This window comes from Brachyistius frenatus, unplaced genomic scaffold (assembly GCF_029030835.1).
Source record: "Brachyistius frenatus isolate BFR_SWC_R1_liver_20210118 unplaced genomic scaffold, ASM2903083v1 Contig_221, whole genome shotgun sequence".
Taxonomy (NCBI): Eukaryota; Metazoa; Chordata; class Actinopteri; family Embiotocidae; genus Brachyistius; species Brachyistius frenatus.
In genome coordinates, this window is record NW_027210820.1 from 307,501 (window position 1) to 327,376 (window position 19,876).

Sequence of the window (19,876 nt, forward strand, 5' to 3'; positions counted from 1 at the left end):
TGGACAGCTGGGACGTGTCCTGGACGCTGCTGAGCTTTGTCTCCACCTGAGGTCGGACTCATCACGCCTGTATTCAGCATCTGTGCTGTTTGGACTTCCCTAAGTTTGTGATGTCACAAGCTCAAGCTGATGTCATACGTCGTTCCTCAGTATCTTTAACGTGGAAGAAGACAGCAAGCAACAATTCAGTGGAAGACAACTGTGGCTAAACAGGAGAAAGGGACACCGAAGACAAAGGACACAAAGAGACGAGATGGCTTTTGGGCTCTCATCAAATCAGATCATCAGAAAAAAAATAAAATGTGAAGGAACCAATATTTCCAGTTTGTTCCACATGTTGGTGCTTAGAGACAAACCATGGAAGAACTGTTTCAAAAAGACAACGTTCACTGTGTTTGGAGATGACAGAGTGACGTTAACAAATAAATCTCTAACAGGCGAGTTTGATGGCTGAAATAGAAAAGATGTCTGCTTGTCATGAAATATGTACTGAGTTCTGACTTTGCACCTTATCTCAGGATGAGAGCAATAAAAACACATACAAGCTCAAATAAACAACATTTTCTGAGAAATGAGTTGATAAAGTCCTGATGAGGAGGAGGAGGAGGAGGAGGGTCTTCAGTCTGAATAGTTGTTGTGTGTGTAATGTCAGCTGTGAAGCCGGTTTGAGATCCACCTCTTGTTTGTTTACAGGTTTGAGATCCACCTCTTGGTTGTTTACAGGTTTGAGATCCACCTCTTGGTTGTTTACAGGTTTGAGATCCACCTCTTGGTTGTTTACAGGTTTGAGATCCACCTCTTGTTTGTTTACAGGTTTGAGATCCACCTCTTGGTTGTTTACAGGTTTGAGATCCACCTCTTGGTTGTTTACAGGTTTGAGATCCACCTCTTGTTTGTTTACAGGTTTGAGATCCACCTCTTGTTTGTTTACAGGTTTGAGATCCACCTCTTGGTTGTTTACAGTCTGGCTTTACTTATTTGTTGGTAAAAACATGAACGTTGTAGTTTGACATTGGAAGAAGCTCCAAACTGGCACCATCATCATTTAGAGCAGCTGTTGAAGCTCACATGTACAAATATCAGATAAAATATGATCAATGAACATCAGGAGATGGAGGTCATCATCATCATCATCATCATCATCAGCAGCAGCAGGTGCCTCTACACCAGCTGCTTCATCATCTGTAGATCATCAGGATCTCAGCACACAAACCGTCCTGTCCTCCTTCTCACACACACACACATTACATTTATCTGACTCTTTTATCCAAAGACTTACAATAAGTGCATTTCAACATGAGGGTACAAAACCAGAACAGGAATCAAGAAAATACAATTTCTTCAAGAAAGCCAAACTACAAAGTTCTATTAGTAAGTTCTATTTGAAGATACTAAAGTTCTACTGTTCAAGGTAAAGGAGGAGGATGAGGAGGAAGAGGAGGTGTGTTTTTAGTTTGTGGTGGAAGATGTTCAGTTTCTGCTGTCCTGATGTCAGTGGGGAGCTCATTCTACTATTTAGGAGCCAGGAGTCCAGAGCCTGGACCAGAACCTGGACCAGAGCCTGGACCTCCTTCTGAGTGAAAAGAGGACGTATTGTCCTGATGTTGTGCAGCATGTATCTACAGGTCCTGATTCCTGGACTCCAGCAGGTGTTGAACACCACATGGTTCCTAATGTAAAGCTGGTTCTGTGATGTGCAGGCTGCAGTCAGACTGATCTCAGAGCTGTTCAGGGTTCCAATGAGAGAACCAACAGTCTGAGATCAGATGTGATGGACGAGGACCTTCGTCTCTCTACTTCCTGTCAGGCCGGCAGCCGGAATCAGCTTTACTTCCCGCGAGCGTGAACTCGACGATGACGGTCGTCTCCATAGCAACTCAAACGCACCATCACGACGAGCGTCGGGCTGATCCGATTGGCCGACCGTCGTCTCCGTCTTCTCTCACAGCTGCACTGGGACGGTTTTCAGGAAACACTGGATCTTTGATACCAACTGGGTTTGTTAGATCACTGAAAGCAGCACGGAGAGACTGGACAGGAGACATGGACATGGACAGGAGACAGTTTACGGATAAATAACAACAGATACAGAGTATCTATATGTAAAACATTTATTGTGTACAAAAAGTAGTTGAACAGATTATCATGATGACAACTGATATTTGGCCTGAGCCCCCTCATGAAAGACCAGGTCTGCTTCTTAAAACCTGGGTATTAAAAGCTCTCAAAAGAACCGGGGGTCCGTGTGGGAGAACTCTGACCGAGTCATCCAGGACATGAAGGGTTCAGGTGTTCAAGGGTTTGTACCCGTCAGTGTTTTTTTTTATTTATTTTTTTTAGAAATTTAGAAACCCATTTTCATTTGAAACTCTTCACGTATTGATCCAATCAGTTTTCTTCTCTATCTAGGTCACCAACACCTGAACCGCCTCACAACGCCAAGATACTAAATAATAAATGAAAAAAGTTCATGTTAACAAACTGATTATATAGACAAGAACTAAAAAAAAACCAAAAAAACAACAACAACCTAGTAATATCAAGCACAGCAAACAAACACACAAGAAGTGAGTTCCCCGAGAAGCCCCGGCAGGAAATGACCTCGCACACCGTAACGGAGAGGAGCTGCTTTTACTGCGCGGACCTCAGCACGGAGGAAGTGTTGTCAGTTTAACAATTCAGATTAAAAAAAGCTTTTTCAGCAGAGCACCAAACCCACCTCCACCAGGAAAGCGCTCCACCTGCTGGCAGAGGAGCAGCGCTGCATTGATCACTGTGATTCCAACAGAGCCATGTCTTGAGAAACATTCCTGACAGAACCAGCTAACCGGGTCAACAGGTGTAAACGGACCGATCCAACAACAGCCGTCTGCTTCTTTCTAAACTACGTCACATGATTGACTGATAAAGCTAAATTTCATTTTTGGCTGGTGCCAAAGTGGATCAGCAGGAGGGACACTTCCTGGGATGGGATGTAAGGCAGAGGAACCAGCTGACCAATCACAGAACACCGTGTCCCTCCGGGTGATCCAATCCAGCGCCATTCATCATCCTTTCCTTTCCTTCTGTCTGTGGCTCAGACACTGAAACAGGCTCTTCATCACAAGACCTTTCAACCACAGAAAGAAAAACAACCTGACAGGCTGTAAGAGCCCACAACACTGGATGGTTGGACTAAACTGGAAAACCATTAGTTTAGTGTGCACGAGAGCTTTTCATGCCGACGCATCACTGTGATCCTACTGGCCACTGCTGACCAACTTGGTCTTCACTGAAGCGTCTCACGTGGATGAGACAAGTCTGCTTTTCATAGTACAACAAACTGACCTGACTAAGGCAGCAGAGAGACGACTGCTTCTTCCAGAGTTCAAATGTTCAGTCCAAATGCAGCTGCAGGGTTTCTGTTCGACGGCAGTCGGTCTGTTGCTGCAGTTACAGAATCTGAATACCTCAACACACTGCAGGAAACATCACGGCACAGGAAACACATTCAGAGAGTCTGGAGGCAAATACACTGGTGGTATACATTATACTGTGTATACACAGTACTGAGTATACAGTACTGTGTGTAAACCGTTCTGAGTACACAGTGTACCGAGTACAGGGTACCCTGTGTGTGCACAGGGTGCACCGTGTGTACACCGGGTGCACCGTGTGTACACCGGGTACACTGTGTGTACTGTGCTGTGCTTTAAGGATGAAGGTAAAATGCTGACAAGCCAGCAGAATGAATGATTGACGTGTCTAAAGTGTTAACAGGAAGGAGACATCCACGGTTTGGATCCACCAGCTGATGTGGACGTTGTTAGTAACCTTTAAAGTAGTTCCATAAATGTGGAGGGCAGCAAAGTCCATCATTCAGAAACATTCTCATATAGTCTTGAAGAATAAAAACACCAAATAATGAGGCGATGTAGACGATCATGTCTGAGACAAAATAATATAAAAGGTGAGTCGGATCCATCGACGTGACAGAAAGGTTTCACATGACGGTACACTCTCTGGACGAAACCTTCCCCTGTTGGACACAGAAAGGTCGTTACCAGAAAACATTCTTTATTTAAACTTCTATTGATTCCATCTAAAAAACACAGAAAAGGTTTTTAAAACCATAAAATAAGAGAACTGAGTGGTAGCTGATGTGTGTGTGAGTGTGTGTGTGAGAGAGTGTGTGTGTGCGTGTATCTGAGTCTGTGTGTGTGTGTGTGTGTGTGTGTGTGCGTGTGTGTGTGTGTGTGTGAGAGAGTGTGTGTGTGCGTGTATCTGAGTGTGTGTGTGTGTTACAGTACAAACTATTATGGAGGAAATGTTGATAAAATATTTTAAAATGTAGATTGGTTTGAAAAATCACCATATTTCAGGGTACAATAACAATAACTATATATGTCAAAATACTGAAAACTATTTCATTATTAATTTTAACTATATATAGTTATAGTTTTATATATAAGCAAGTATTGAGTATGATTAACATATTCCTGTGGTTTGTTCTGTGTACCACCAGACGACTATGAAGGATATGATGTGAACACCTCCGATATAAAGACATGATGCAGTATATCCATATCAAAAAGTATTAAAAAATAACTGAGAAGAACGTAAATGAAAATACAGAAACTAATCATTAATGTGCTGATTTTCACTCTAATGAACAACAAAGTAATGAAGAACAACAAATAAAAAACAAGCTGCAGTCAGCAGACACAAAAATAAAACAATAAATCAATGAAAATGTTTTGTGGGTTTTTTTCACGCGTAAATCTGACAGGAAAAATGAGTGTAGTCACCGTTTGTGCCACTTCCTCCTCTTCCTCTCCGTTTTCAACCTCCACCTGAGTCTTGGTGACGCTCCTCCTGGCCACCTCCTGCAGGACAGGCAGCACATGACTCAGAACACATGATGCACCATCAGAGGAGTTCAGGGGAGGACGTGAGAGGAGTTCAGGGGAGGACATGAGAGGAGTTCAGGGGAGGACATGAAGAGTTCAGGGGAGGACATGAGAGGAGTTCAGGGGAGGACATGAGAGGAGTTCAGGGGAGGACGTGAGAGGACATGAGAGGAGTTCAGGGGAGGACATGAGAGGAGTTCAGGGGAGGACATGAGAGGAGTTCAGGGGAGGACGTGAGAGGAGTTCAGGGGAGGACATGAGAGGAGTTCAGGGGAGGACATGAGGAGCCTCTCGGAGGCCTCGACTCCTCTCTGCTCCGGTTTCTCTACAGAAGCAGGTTAACAGCAGCTGTGACCTGTCGTACCTCTCCATCAGCATCCACCAGAGAGGTCAGTATGTCACTTCCTGTGCCCCAGGAGGCCTGACTCTTCCACAGCAGGTCGGACGGTGGACCGTGGGCCACTCCGGCATCAGCAGACCACACCTGCACACAAACAGAACAACTCAACTACCTGGACGGCACCATTGAAATGAAGCACATTCACAATGATTTTCACTGGACATTTACTTTGTGCTTTAACTTTCCAACAGTTCTCAGCACAGAAAGAACCGGGAGGAACTTTTAGTCCCCGCTCAGCTCATCACTGTCCCAGTTGGGAATCACATTCATTCGTCCCGTCGGTCTGAAACTACCGTCAGCCCTGCAGCCGGAAATCTAAAAGGATGGTCCTTCTGCTGATGGCTTTCTCCAGAGATCTTCATCAACGTGTTTCTACCTTCCTCCAGTTTGTTTGGGATTTTGTGATGTGTCCGATTTTCTTTAAAACTGAGATGTAATTTGTGGAGTTTTAAGTGAGTTTTTAGCTTAAAATTGCAGGAATTAAAATAAATTTGCAAATCGAGAAAGAAGTAGAAATCTTTTTAGGCATTAATTAATGATATCCATGATATTAATCAGATCCTGTGAAAATAATCCTGCTGCACATCACAGAAGCGTTTTAGTTTTAACCTTATATTAAATATTTTACTGAACTTCCTAAAAGCTGCGTATGTTTCCAGAACAGAGCGTCTGTGACTGGAATATAGAAACAAGGACTACATCAGCCTTTCAAAATAAGAGCTTTAGATGCTGTTTAATTCATGTTCATTCAACACATAGACCTGCTGGATGAAACAAACAAAGAGACGTCTCTGACAACTGGACGTGTGGAGAAAACTCATTTAACATCCAGTAATATGGAATCACTTCCTCTGATCACAAACATTTAATCACATCATTTTAATGTGAAGAACACATTTCCCACAAACCCCGTCACTTCCTGTTTCTCCGCTTGTTCCGGTGAACAGTTTTATTTATTTAGTTATTGTTGTTAATAAAGAGTTTTGTTTGAAAAGATTTACTTCATGACGTTAATACTTTCAGCTCAGATTTTGCTGATGAGCTTTTTCCACAGAAGAATTGCTGGAATTAAAAATAAATAAATTGCAAGCTCCATTGAATGTGCGTTAATTATTGCGCTGGGTTTCCTGGAGGGCCTGGTTGTGTAGAGGTAGAAGAACATATCGTTAAAACACGGATACACATCACGTTCAGTGAGAAACTGTGTGTGTGTTGCGTTTTGGATGAACTGAACCTTTAAGTCTGGATATAAAATCATACGAGCATTGTAAACTGAAGAAACCAATGAAGTCTCCTGGAAACATGCACGACTCCGTGATGACATCTCACCGTGACGGTCTGTCCAGCCTTCAGGACAAACTTTGGGCTGAACTTGACAGAGAGAGAGAGAGAGAGAGAGGAAGGAGAGAGAGGAGGAGGAGGAGGAGAGAGAGAGAGGAGGAGAGAGAGAGAGAGAGGAGGAAGAGAGAGAGGAGAGAGAGAGAGAGAGAGAGAGAGAGAGAGGAGAGAGGAGGAGAGGAGGAGAGAGGAGGAGAGAGAGGAGAGAGAGGAGAGAGGAGGAGGAGGAGAGAGAGAGAGAGAGAGAGAGAGAGAGAGAGAGAGAGAGAGAGAGAGAGTAGACGACTTCCTCCCCATCGTCAACCTGTCTCTTCAATCTCCAGTTGCCCAAAGGCTGGTCCTGCAAAACACCACGAAGACGTAATCAGAGAACGCCAGTGAACTTGTGTCCGTTATGACGTACCTCAAAAGGTGGAATAAGTCCAACCTAAAATAAGCCTTTCATATTCTGCTTCTTCTTTAACTGATTAAATAATGACCAGCTGCCGGGCTGAGTGGACGAGTTGAGTCCGAACCTGCTCGGTGTCGTTGGTGAGTGTGACTGCGTTTCCGTCCATGTCAGTCGGTGATATGGTGACGGCTCCACTGGCCGTGGCCTCCTCCGACACCAGGAGCTGCCCCTCTCCTCTCTCCAGGTCCTCTGCCTCCGCCCTCTTCCTCTTGGAGGAGCGAGAGGAGGAAGATCCCGTGATCCTGGAAACGGTAACTCGGGAGGACGGGCTGGGGGACAGCTTCAGTCTGAAAGAAGGAAATCAAGTGTCCAGTGAAACGGTGAGGTCAGCAGTCTCATCCTGTCATTCAAATGTCAAACTGATGATGGCCACCCTTTAAAAGGAAAACACATCAATGATTCCTTCTCCACCCCCCCTCCTGGTTTACACATCTCCCCTCAGTTTCCACCCATGTCTGTCCAGACTTATGACATATGTAGTGAAGACTTTGTGTTTGTATCAGAATCGACTTTATTGAACCCTTTGAAGTTGTTGTCATGACAGCAGACGATGCTTCAAATATGGATATCGCTCTGGAGAAGCTACAAAATTTTGAATGGTGGATGCTTCACATAAGTTCAACCCGAGTCCATCACATACCCGACGAACTACTTCCACCAGTTTGGGGGCGGAGCTTTGCATATCATCAAACTGCCAGCCAGCAGAGGAGGGGTGGAGGAGATGATGGTGGAGATTATTTACATATTTATAAATCCATGAGTACTAAATTCAAAGTTAAAGGGATGGAGTTGCATCTAAAACACTTTCAGGGGATTTTTTTTTTTTCTTCCTCCAGGGGTTTAATCGATGCCAGAAAAGGGACTCTCATTTAATTCCACTTTGTTGACATGTTTGTTGATTATGCCGGATATTCTTTTATTTATCCACACAGTAAAATAATGCTGCTAATATGATTCCTTCAGGTGCATTAGGGTATTGTAATCTGAGAGGGTCGACCCCATGTGAATATAATGTGTGTACCTGTGCTCCTCTCCCTCCAGCAGCTTCCTGTACGCATTAATCTCCATGTCCAGGGCGAGTTTCACATCCAGCAGCTCCTGGTATTCACTGAGCTGAGAGTTCATCCTGTCTCTCAGCTCAGCCATCTCTTGCTCTTTTCCTTCGATGGTGCGACGGGCCTTGTCTCGCTCTGCCGACAGAATCTCTTCCAGCTCTCTGATGCGATCTTCTGAGGCCACCACCTACAAAACCACACACTAGCATTAGTGAAGTGATGTAGCAGAAGGACTGAAGGAGCTGGATGCTGGCAGTGGGAGAGGTGTGGATGTGAAGCAGTACCTGTTTCTGCAGGGCACTGAGCTGATATCCAAGACTCTCTATCCTCACACGGCCTTCCTGCAGCTCCTCTCGAGCTGTGCTCATCGCCTTGTCGTTCATGTCCGACGACAACTTGGCGTTATCCCACTTCAGGGAGAAAAAGACGAGACTACGTGAAAATAAGAAGACAAAAACAAAGCGACTCGCCTGGAAAAAATACATGAATACATAAAACGCCTTTCTTCAATTTCATGGTGAAATTCTACAAACACAAAGATTATACGTGTTGAAAACAAACTGGGTGACAACACACGTAACAACACAAACACCTTCAACACACACGTAACAACACAAACACCTTCAACACACACGTAACAACACAAACACCTTCAACACACACGTAACAACACAAACACCTTCAACACACACGTAACAACACAAACACCTTCAACACACACGTAACAACACAAACACCTTCAACACCCACGTAACAACACAAACACCTTCAACACACACGTAACAACACAAACACCTTCAACACCCACGTAACAACACAAACACCTTCAACACACACAAACACCTTCAACACACACGTAACAACAACACCTTCAACAACACGTAACAACACAAACACCTTCAACACACACGTAACAACACAAACACCTTCAACACCCACGTAACACAAACACCTTCAACACACACGTAACAACACAAACACCTTCAACACACACGTAACAACACAAACACCTTCAACACACACACCTTCAACACACACGTAACAACACAAACACCTTCAACACACACGTAACAACACAAACACCTTCAACACACACGTAACAACACAAACACCTTCAACACACACGTAACAACACAAACACCTTCAACACACACGTAACAACACAAACACCTTCAACACACACGTAACAACACAAACACCTTCAACACACACGTAACAACACAAACACCTTCAACACACACGTAACAACACAAACACCTTCAACACACACGTAACAACACAACACACACGTAACAACACAAACACCTTCAACACACACGTAACAACACAAACACCTTCAACACACACGTAACAACACAAACACCTTCAACACACACGTAACAACACAAACACCTTCAACACACACGTAACACAAACACCTTCAACACACACGTAACAACACAAACACCTTCAACACACACGTAACAACACAAACACCTTCAACACACACGTAACACACCTTCACACACACAACACACACACACACGTAACAACACAAACACCTTCAAAACCTTCACACACGTAACAACACAAACACCTTCAACACACACGTAACAACACAAACACCTTCAACACACACGTAACAACACAAACACCTTCAACACACACGTAACAACACAAACACCTTCAACACACACGTAACAACACAAACACCTTCAACACACACGTAACAACACAAACACCTTCAACACACGTAACAACACAAACACCTTCAACACACTAGTTTGACCTTCTCAGGAGTCCAGACCTTTCCTGTATATTATTAACTCACCTTGGCCTGAAAGGTTTGCTCCAGTTCCTCCTTGTAGAGAGAGACTTGCTCATCGTGTTGTCTCCTCAGGTCCTGGTGAGATAAGTTAGTGAACATCTTAACTACTGAGGCTCCAGTGATTTAATGGCAGAAGTCTTTTCGTTGGCTCTGCACTAGCGTGTTAGCTCGCTGCATGACGTCCTGCTACCTGTGGGGTCCCATCTCATACTCATATTGTCTCTCTGGGATGTAATTGTGTGTGTGTTCGTCTGTCTGTCTGTCGAAGATCCTCTTCCAAGCTACACGTGAATAAAGGTGGTTCACCACGGTGTATAATAACTACTGTAAATACACTGGTCATTTGGACAGTTCCTCCCACACACGTTAACATCAGACATGACGGTTCGGTACCTGCAGGGCTTCAGCCAGCTTGAACTCGTAGTCCTGTCGGACTCCAGAGTCCACCTCAACGATCCTCTGCTCCTGTCGACGCCGAGACTCGCGCACCTCCTGAACACAGGACAGAGATCAGGAGTGTTTGGTCCATCTGTCCAAACCACGCTGCTCTGGATGAGACTCCGTTAGTTCATTTATGGATCGATACAGCCATCATATACAGCTTTTTGTATTTTGCTGCTTAGAGACCGATAGAGGAGATGGTTCCTGATACAGGAGATGGTTCCTGATACAGGAGATGGTTCCTGCCCACTGCAGTCAGACTTCACAATAACTCCCCTCTGGCCAGATCCATCCTACGTCATCATTAACACCGTTGCACCATTTTATATTTAATTTTCGATCTTATCCCGTTTTATTTGTATATACTGTGCATTTTTTAAGTTTGTATATTTATACCTTTACTACCTCTATTTTTATTCTGTAATTTTGAGTGCTTTTGCAGCATCTTCCATGCTGCAGTAAGGATCCCCTCGTGGGATCAATAAAGTCTATCTATCTATCTTAAACACGAGCATCAACATCTGTGGTGATCTTCCCGTTGTCACCATTTGGCAGCTCTCTGCTCTGAAATATATGACACTACATTTAAAACACTTTATAACTTCTGACCTTCTGTCCATGAGCAACAATTAACATGAAGCATTGAACACTTTGCAGTTTTTATAAAACAAATCAAAGAAAACAGGTAGTCACTGTTGTGCTGTCATGAATTTAAATCCTGATGAGACGCTCCACACCAAGCAGTACTGGTATCTAATCAATCCTAATGATACCAGTCACTGGTCTTTCTTTTCTAGACCTTTAATAAGAAAACATATTTATGGATTTGAAACATGATGGAGTTCAGACTTCACAGCCCTCCAATGAACTTCCCTGTCTTGTACGCAGCACTTACCTCTTCGAACATGCTCTTCCTGAACTCCAGCTCTTCACCCAGTGATTGACAGCGGTTCTCCAAGTCGACACGCATCAGTGTCTCCGCCTCCAGCTGGCGCTTAGCAACAACATGGCTGTCCTCCGCCTGTATGTGTAGGGTTATATTTATTTATATAATTATTCAGGTACGTTCAGAGGGTCTGAAGTGGAATGAACATATAATTAATTAATATATTATTATAATCTATTGATTTAGAATTTGTCTCATTAAAAGCTTTCAGCTGCTGGAATAGTAAACAACTCTGCTTCAGTTTCCACTGGATTGAGAATAATTTAATTTGTCTGTTGTCTCAGTGCATAAGCACAGCCAGCCTTCCTCATCGTGGAGGTCAGTGGGTGAACAAAATACATCTTATAGATTAATATCAGCATAAACGTAACAATATTCCTTCAAATGTTGATTAAAAAGTAAAGAATAATGTTGCATGAGTTGTTTAGTTTGTAAACAACAGTCCCTCAGAGAGATTGAGAACCTGTAAACATCCCTGAGGAGGGTGAGGAGCATGAGGAGGATGAGGAGGGTGAGGAGGATGAGGAGCATGAGGATGAGGAGGATGAGGAGGTGCAGCGCTGCAGGAGAGCTGCTGTCTGCAGGACGACTACATGATCAGCAGCAGAGCTTCTGATTCCTTCCTCACCACTGTTGGACATTCACTGATGTTCTGGACCCATTTATCAGTTTAGGGGCGACGTTTGACAATAATACCGGAGTTTGGGTCTTTTTATCAACTTTTATTCTGTAATGAGTCGAGTTGTTCACCTGAACGTGCTGCGCTGTCTGTGGATCTGTGCGTGTGTAAACTCACACTCAGCTGAAACACCGTAGAAATACAGCAGCTTCTTCTCCATAAGCTGCCAGCCTAGGTCCTACAGTTGCGTTGCGTAACAGTAGGACGTCGCGACGTCAACAGGTCGAAAAAATTGCCTTAATCATGATATGATTTTTGATGATAATGCCACTGGGATTATTGTGAATGATGTGGTATGGCACACCTCTACACAGCGGCTATAAGGCCAGGTCTCATTCTCCCTGCAATACCCACCTTGGCCAACAGACTCCTCACATCAGCGAGGTCAGAGGTCAGAGCGGCATTCTGGCTCAGAGCTGTGGCGAGAGCTGCTTCGCTCTTATTGAGCTGGGCCTCCAGAGCGTTGGCCCTGGACACGGCTGCAGCCAGATCACCGTCCTTCTTCTTCACACTGGAACACAAGAGGGAGATTCATTCAATTAAAAACCAGAGGGAGTGGACAGTTACTGCCTTCAACAGGCTCTCACCACAGGGACCCCGATTCCAAATACTAGCGTGATCTGAGACGATGCTAGCTGTCTGCTGATTCCTGATAACAACTTCATTGTACCTGCGCGTGGCTTCCTCCAGGTCGGCCTGAGCCTTGCCCAGGTCGATCTGGAGCCTTGCTCTCTCTTTGGCGGTCTCGTCCAAAACCCGTCGAGCATCAGCCAACTCTGCCTCATACAGAGCCTTCAGGCCGCTTACCTAAAGAGAAGGACGAGAAAATTCATGATGAGGCAGCTGTCCAAGGTGACACGTTTTAAATCACTGGTTAATGTGCAAAAGTCCCCCGAAATGTGACATCCTGGAACAAATGTGTACCAGTGTCTCCTTTTTTCTAATTCAATCTGACTTTACCACGCTTTATTTCACTCTTCAAACCTACAAATCTCTGTCAGCACACCTTTCTGGCCTTCATGCATTAACGGTCAGACATAACCCACCTGAGTGAAATACCAACATCTAACAGCTGTTTCAGTTCTTGACACAAGACTTTATTATATTATTATTTCATACTTTGTCAAATGGCATCATAAATTCAGCTATACAACATGAACACAGAACAAATGGGCTTCCTGCCGACATTATTGGTGATGGTACCAGCTTCAGCGTGTACTGGGACAGATAATGAAAGACATCAATTTGACAAAGACGGTATGTATTTGCCACCAAATTCAACTGGCTCGGTCAGCTTGAGAGCCTTAACTGTTAAACTCAGACCACACCGTGGAGGCTTCAGGGCAAGTCTCTGACTGGCTTTGTATGTTTCAGCTTATATACAGATTCATGTCTACCATAAACCTAATAACTATTATTATTACTAGTTTTGTCTACTACTGGATGGGCATTTCAACAAAGATACGATTTGAGATTGACTGCACCTCATCTCCATCTATCTGAGTGTCTCCTGTTCACAGAGACGTCCAACACGGGGACAGTTTGACCTGCAGAGCTCCGGCGCCTCGTCGCTGTTATCTGATGTTGTTTAATGGCAGCTGGCGAGAGGTTTTAGGCACATTACGGCCAGGAGCCAGTAATAACAAGGAGGAACAATAGTTGCATATACAAATCTATGTTTTATTTGGTCACAACTATTTGAATATTCAAAAGTCATATTAGAGCTAATATAAACATTTGCTCTCATGAGTTTGCTAGCTTAATTTTCAAGCAAATGTATAAATAGCTGATAATTGTGCAAAAGAAATAGTTTTCAAGTCAAACATACAAATGTAAACTAGCATAAATACTGTATAGATATCAGCACAAAACATGAAATGTACTGAGACAACATTTTTATTTGATTTTACTACAGCCATGTATAATACTGAAGGTCCTTAAAGCTGATCTGCTGAATTTACCGATCTACCATGAATAAAACTTGAACTGGGAGATTTTAGTCTCTGGCTCAGTGGGATGGAAACCCAACCATGAACGCTGTGGCTCTGCAGTATGTCTACCCTAACCCTTCAGTGTTGAGGCCACCGGGATCCCACTTCAACACTTTAATATACATTTCCAAAACTTTCTATACAAAAACACCGAAGGAAGTGCGAAACAAAGAGAAGCAGTGTTTTCTAACTGCGCTGTGTATTTGATCAGTGGCTGTATTGAAACACACCTGCTCCAGCAGAGCAGCTGTTTGAAGCAGCTGAACTAAGTGAAGACACAAAACATCCCTCATGGAGATCACGTGTCCACAGGACACTTTATAAGTCCAGGAGGACTCCACCCTAATGGGTGGAGACTCCGCTGATCTGCCTATTATAGTTCTGTGTTGAAAACACTAAATATCTTATTTATAAGACTAAATATCTTATTCACAATTGTCAACATATGAAAACTGAGTGGAAGAATGAAAATATGCATTAAAATCTCTGCAGTTGATAAAAGACACAAAACCGTGAAGAGTCCTCCACAGAACAACAGATCCATCAGGAGGAAGTTTAAAGTACAATAAGATCCATCAGGAGGAAGTTTAAAGTACAATAAGATCCATCAGGAGGAAGTTTAAAGTACAATAAGATCCATCAGGAGGAAGTTTAAAGTACAATAAGATCCATCAGGAGGAAGTTTAAAGTACAATAAGCATGTTTTACACATCGAGATGTTTTAGTGAAGATCACGTGATGTTGAGGGAGATTGGCGCGGAGATCTGCCCGCTCAATCCCCCGGTTTGAAACCGGATTAATGAAAGCAGACATCCAGGACCAGGTTGACCGGCGGTCCCGGTTCTCTGAGCCCGGTGAACACGGGGCTTTTACGGCCGTTTAACATCCACAACGAACCAGAATTTAGGCGGGTTGGTTTTATCGCTCTGAAATAATCTGAAATGATTTTCCCCGATTTGACTTGTGGAGATGTTGAGTGTCTGGAGGCCAGCTGGCTCGTGCTGGCCTCCTGCTGGGAGACTCCAGATTGATCGCCTCGCTCACCGGCCGGCCAGCTGCCCCGCTGCGGGGAGACGGCACGAGGAGGAGCACACTTTGATTTGACTCACCTCTCTGGTCGTCACCTCCTCCTTCTCGGACACTTTGACCATGAGCCGGTCGTTCTCCAGCTCCAGAGACCGGACGCGGTCGATATAAACGGCCAGCCGGTCGTTCAGGTGCTGCAGGTCTTGTTTCTCCTGAAGACGAGAGATGCGGGTCGGGGAGAGAGGAGTGGAGGCCGCTGACCGGCCCGTCTCACGGCTCGGGGTAGCGCTGGCGGTCGCCATAACGGTTCCTTCAGCACTCGGTAGCGACGAAAACAAACGGCTGGTCTGTCTTGCTGTCTTCGTCAGAGTGAACACAAACAGCTTCTCCTCCGATTTACCGACAGGTTATCAACGAGCTGCAGTTCCCGCGGTGCCTCGCACAGTGGTCACAGACACGGATGTGACTCCAAGATGGCCGACACCGCCAACGAGACCGCGCCAAAAGCACAGGGTGCTTCCTGTCGCGCAGTGGTTGATGGGAGATTGGGGATGGGCCAGACACCACGTGGTACACGCAGGGGGCGTAGCTCGTGCCTGATAAACAAAGGCCGTCGGTCCAAGACCACAACGCGTACACACTCATACATCTTTGGATAATATTGGCACAAAAAAAACAAAAAAAAACAACAACAACACTCTTCTTCTTCTTTTAAGTTTTATGGCGGATGGCATCCAACGAAAGGTGCATTACCGCCACCTGCTGTATTGGAGTGTGGACCACAGTTACCTGTCCCTTTATACAAAAATAAAAAGGAGTTTTATTAATTAGGTGCCCTAAATACGTTTCCTCAATCCTGTTTTTTTCAGGTACTGTAGTACCTTTCCTGTCCCCAAGGTTAATGCATCTTTTAAATTTACTAAGATGTCTTCCTGTGTCTCCTGTGTCCCAACTGTGCTGCTATTCCTGAATAATGTTTCTTTTGATTCTTGATTCAGCTTCTGTTTTGCTGAATAAAATGTCTGTCTTGTTCTGACATTTCAAGGCTTGCTTTGCTAATTTATCTGCTGTTTCATTTGACCTTTGACCCTCTGTGTGCCGGCACCCACATGAATGACACAACAATACTCAATGTTTAAGTCAGAACAGTGTTTCGTATATTTCATTGATTAAATCCTGCCTGCTGTGAGATGTGAATGATTGACAATAATGCTGAACTGGAATCTGAACAGATGATGACCTTTCTGATCTGAACCTCCTCCACCCGCTGCAGTGCTGTTAAAATGGCTGACGTCTCCACTGTATAAACAGACAGATGGTCTGATGTCCTTCTTTTGACCTCATAATGCAAGGTTGCTATGGTGACCGCAAAACCGGTTCCCCCTGTGTTAGGATCTTTAGATCCATCTGTGTGTGCCGGGGTAAATGATTGATATGTTGTCTGTCATCTATCCTCCACCACTCCTGCAATATTACCAATATCTTTAAGTGCTTGGGTTTTGTTCAGAAAATAATGATCAGCTGACACCGAGGGAAATAGCCATGGTGGTGTTGTTGATAGCGGTACTGTAGAAGGGAATGTTATCTGATCTAATGTCATATCGTTTGCAAGTTTAAAAAAAAAACACTCTAACAACCCTAAATACTCTGAATATATGTAAACTTTTTAATTGCCAGAACTGCTGAGCTTATTTATTTATTTGTACTATTATACTGTATATTTTTTTGTATCTTATTTACCCCTAGCGTGTGTACAATCACATGCAAACTTCATACCAACCACAGAAAAGTGGTCAAGCTCATCTACTAATGACGTGCATTGAGGATTGCGTCTTTCAAATGTGCAATTTAACACAGTGTCCATTTTGCATGTGTGCATGAAAACATATGCAAGATTGGGCGCTTCAACTTCAACGTGCGGTCATTATACTTTTCATCCAAACTGTCCATGTATGGCTAGAATCACTTTAAAACATGTAAACCCCTCATTTAAATAGAGCCATTTTGCACCTGCTATCAATTAAGAATTTACTCGAAGTAAATCACCTGCTAAACAGTGGCAATATAATGTGCAAACATTTGGAATATATACACAATTTAGTACCTTTTATTTGAGATCTTAGTAAATCAGGCCCATAGACTGTATATAAAGGAGGCAGTACACACATGCTGTTTATAAAAAGACTGAAAAAAAGAAGGTATTCCACACAAAAAAGTTGGTACATGCAGACTCTATGTAAAGAAGGTCGTAGTATACTTAGAGTGTATATAAAGAGTACACACATATTTCATATAAAGAAGGGAGTACACAAACTAAATAAGATAGTACACAAAGTTAATTCTTTCAAAACAAAGTCGGTGTACACTTTATATACAGTCTGTGTGTACTAACTTTGTATTCAGTCCATTTGTGTTACCTTCTTTGTATAGTGTGATTATGACAGTGACTGGACTCAAATGCATGACTCAAACAAACAGCTCAGTTTAAACACTTTACAGACAGAATCAAGTCAGAAACAGCTAAGATAGCACGGTGACATTGATTCAAGGTTGAAATTCCATCAGAATCCTTATTTTTGTTTAGGTTGAATATTCAAGGCTAAAGGTGACATTGATTCAATGTTGATGTCCCATCAGAATCATAATTTTTGTCGAGGTTTAAAATTCAATGGTACAAACCCAATTCCAAAAAGTTGGGATGCTGTGTACAAAAAAAAAAAAAAAAAAATAGTTGCAAATCACATAAACCAATATCTATTTGCAAATAGACCAAGGACAACATATCAAATGTTGAAACAGAGACATTTTATTGTTTTATTAAAAAAAATATGTTCTTATTTGAAATTTGATGCCAGCAACACATCTCAAAGAAGTTGGGACAGGGGCATGTTTACCTGTTTTGCATCACTTCTTCTTTTAACAACACTCTGTAAATGTTTGGGAACTGAGGAGACCAGTTTCTGGAGTTTTGAAAGTGAAAATTGTTCCTATTATTGCCTAGGATATCATTTTAGCTGTTCAACAGTTCAGGGTCTCCTTTGTCATATTTTTCAGTGTAATAATGCACAAAGTGTTTTAAATTGATGACATGTCTGGACTGCAGGAGGTCAGTTTAACACCTGGACTTTTCTAGAGATTCATGCAGTTTAAATACGTGCAGAATGTGGTTGGACGTTGTTCTGCTGAAATAAACAAGACCTTCCCTGAAAGAGACGTTGTCTGGATGGCAGCATATGTTGCTCCAAAACCTGAATATATCATTCAGCATTAATGCTTCCTTCCAGATGTTCAAGCTACCCATGCCATGTGCACTAATGCATCCCTGTACCCTCACAGATGCTGGCTTTAGAACTGAGCTGATAACAAGCTGGATGGTCCCTCTCCTCTTTAACCTTGAGGATGCAGCATTGATGATTTCCCAAAAGAATTTCAAATTTTGATTCATCACACCACAGGAGAGATTTCCACTTCACCTCAGTCCATCTTCAATGATCTCGGTCCAGAGAAGGCGGCGGTGTTTCTGGATCATGTTTCTATCTGGTTTCTTCTTTGGAGAGTTTTAACCTGCATTTGTGGACGCAGCGATGAACTGTGTTCACAGACAATGGTTTTCACAAGTGTTCCTGAGCCCATGTAGTGATTTCCACTCCAGAATAGTGTGTTTTTAATGCAGTGCTGCCCTGAAGATCACCACCATCCAATATTGGTTTCCAGCCTTTTCAATGCTGGAACGGAAGCATTTACAGACAAACAGCGATTTTCCTGTAACAGCGTGTGGAGTCACACTGAAACAATGAGCTCCATTTTAAAATGATCTGATTAAATTCAAACAATGCCATCAGTCACTTCTTCATTGATCTCACATCAGCACAGACAAAAGTTCCACCTCCCGACTCCTGGTGCCAACTTCCAAATCAATTGAAAGTTTTTCTCTAAAAATCTCTAATACGACTGATTTGAAAAATGACAGGAAGAAGTCACTCATCACTGTGCTGCACTGTCAGATTATATCATTTTCATACGGTTATGTTAGCAATACATTCATCAAATTGGTGACACTGCTGAGTCTTATACTGTACATTCTCTGTCTGTAACTGGCACCTTATGGTGCTTCCATTTTTGCCATATATCATGTTTCTATTTTGTGAAGTTCACACTTCAGCCACTAGATGTCACCAGAACCCCTTTGATGTGCAGGATCTGGAACATCAGCCTCTTTGATACAAATAAAGACAGTATCTGAAGCTGGTGTTTGTGTCTGTGTCTGAGAAAGTTTGGTCAACATTCAGATGAGGGGACAGGAGGGCAGGACAAGCTTGGTTTGTTAGAGGCGTGGAGAATTACAGGAGTTAAATGGAAATCTGTATGATTTGATGATGGACTGGGAAGCAAATGTTGTGTGTGATGTGTCTGCTCCTACTAATGGGGCTTTAAGTGCAGGTTAAAACTGGAAGACAATCAGCCAAAGATCCAAAAGATCAAATCATCTTTGTTGGATTCTGTGTCAACAATTGTCATAATGACCAAATAAGAATAAAACTACCATCTGTGTTTTGTCCCTGTGTAACATCACTTTATTGCCACATCTCAAGGCTCCTTCTCTGATTGGCTGCTATTTAACACCAAAGTCTGTACGAAATCACGTTTTTATCTTTTCATTTTTATAGTGTTCTTACCGACTGAAATATGATAAATAACAATTAATGGGGTATCCATTAAAAAGAAACAAAAAAACAGCATTCAAACATTTGCTTGAACTCAAATTAAAGTGGTTAGTGTAGCAAAAACACCAAATTTCTTCCACTGTTACTTTAGGAAAGCAATCATTCAAATCAATTTGCCCACAGATCATC

The 19,876-nt window shown here is 43.1% G+C and overlaps 1 protein-coding gene across 1 annotated transcript; it reads right to left on the reverse strand.

Moving 5' to 3' along the window:
• Nucleotides 1–3,654: 3,654 nt before the first annotated feature.
• Nucleotides 3,655–15,521, reverse strand: lmnb2 (lamin B2). Its single transcript, XM_069719724.1, has 14 exons — nt 15,107–15,521; nt 12,677–12,813; nt 12,361–12,517; nt 11,277–11,402; nt 10,334–10,432; nt 9,944–10,015; nt 8,418–8,543; nt 8,100–8,320; nt 7,143–7,365; nt 6,905–6,967; nt 6,619–6,663; nt 5,254–5,373; nt 4,788–4,865; nt 3,655–4,018 (listed from the first exon to the last, which is right to left on the reverse strand). Exons 1-14 carry the CDS (start codon nt 15,323–15,325, stop codon nt 3,983–3,985), a joined length of 1,722 nt encoding a protein of 573 aa, XP_069575825.1. The 5' UTR covers nt 15,326–15,521; the 3' UTR covers nt 3,655–3,982.
• Between the last annotated feature and the right edge of the window lie 4,355 nt (nt 15,522–19,876).

What these genes read in the sequence shown, in the direction of transcription:
- lmnb2 (XM_069719724.1), bottom strand. Translation starts at nt 15,325, where the DNA reads ATGGCGACCGCCAGCGCTACCCCGAGCCGTGAGACGGGCCGGTCAGCG. An exon ending in CTGGAGGGAGAGGAGCACAG is followed by an intron (nt 7,366 to 8,099) that starts GTACACACATTA and finishes TCCTTCTTTCAG; the next exon opens with ACTGAAGCTGTCCCCCAGCC. An exon ending in AGGAGGAAGTGGCACAAACG is followed by an intron (nt 4,019 to 4,787) that starts GTGACTACACTC and finishes TGTGTCCAACAG; the next exon opens with GGGAAGGTTTCGTCCAGAGA.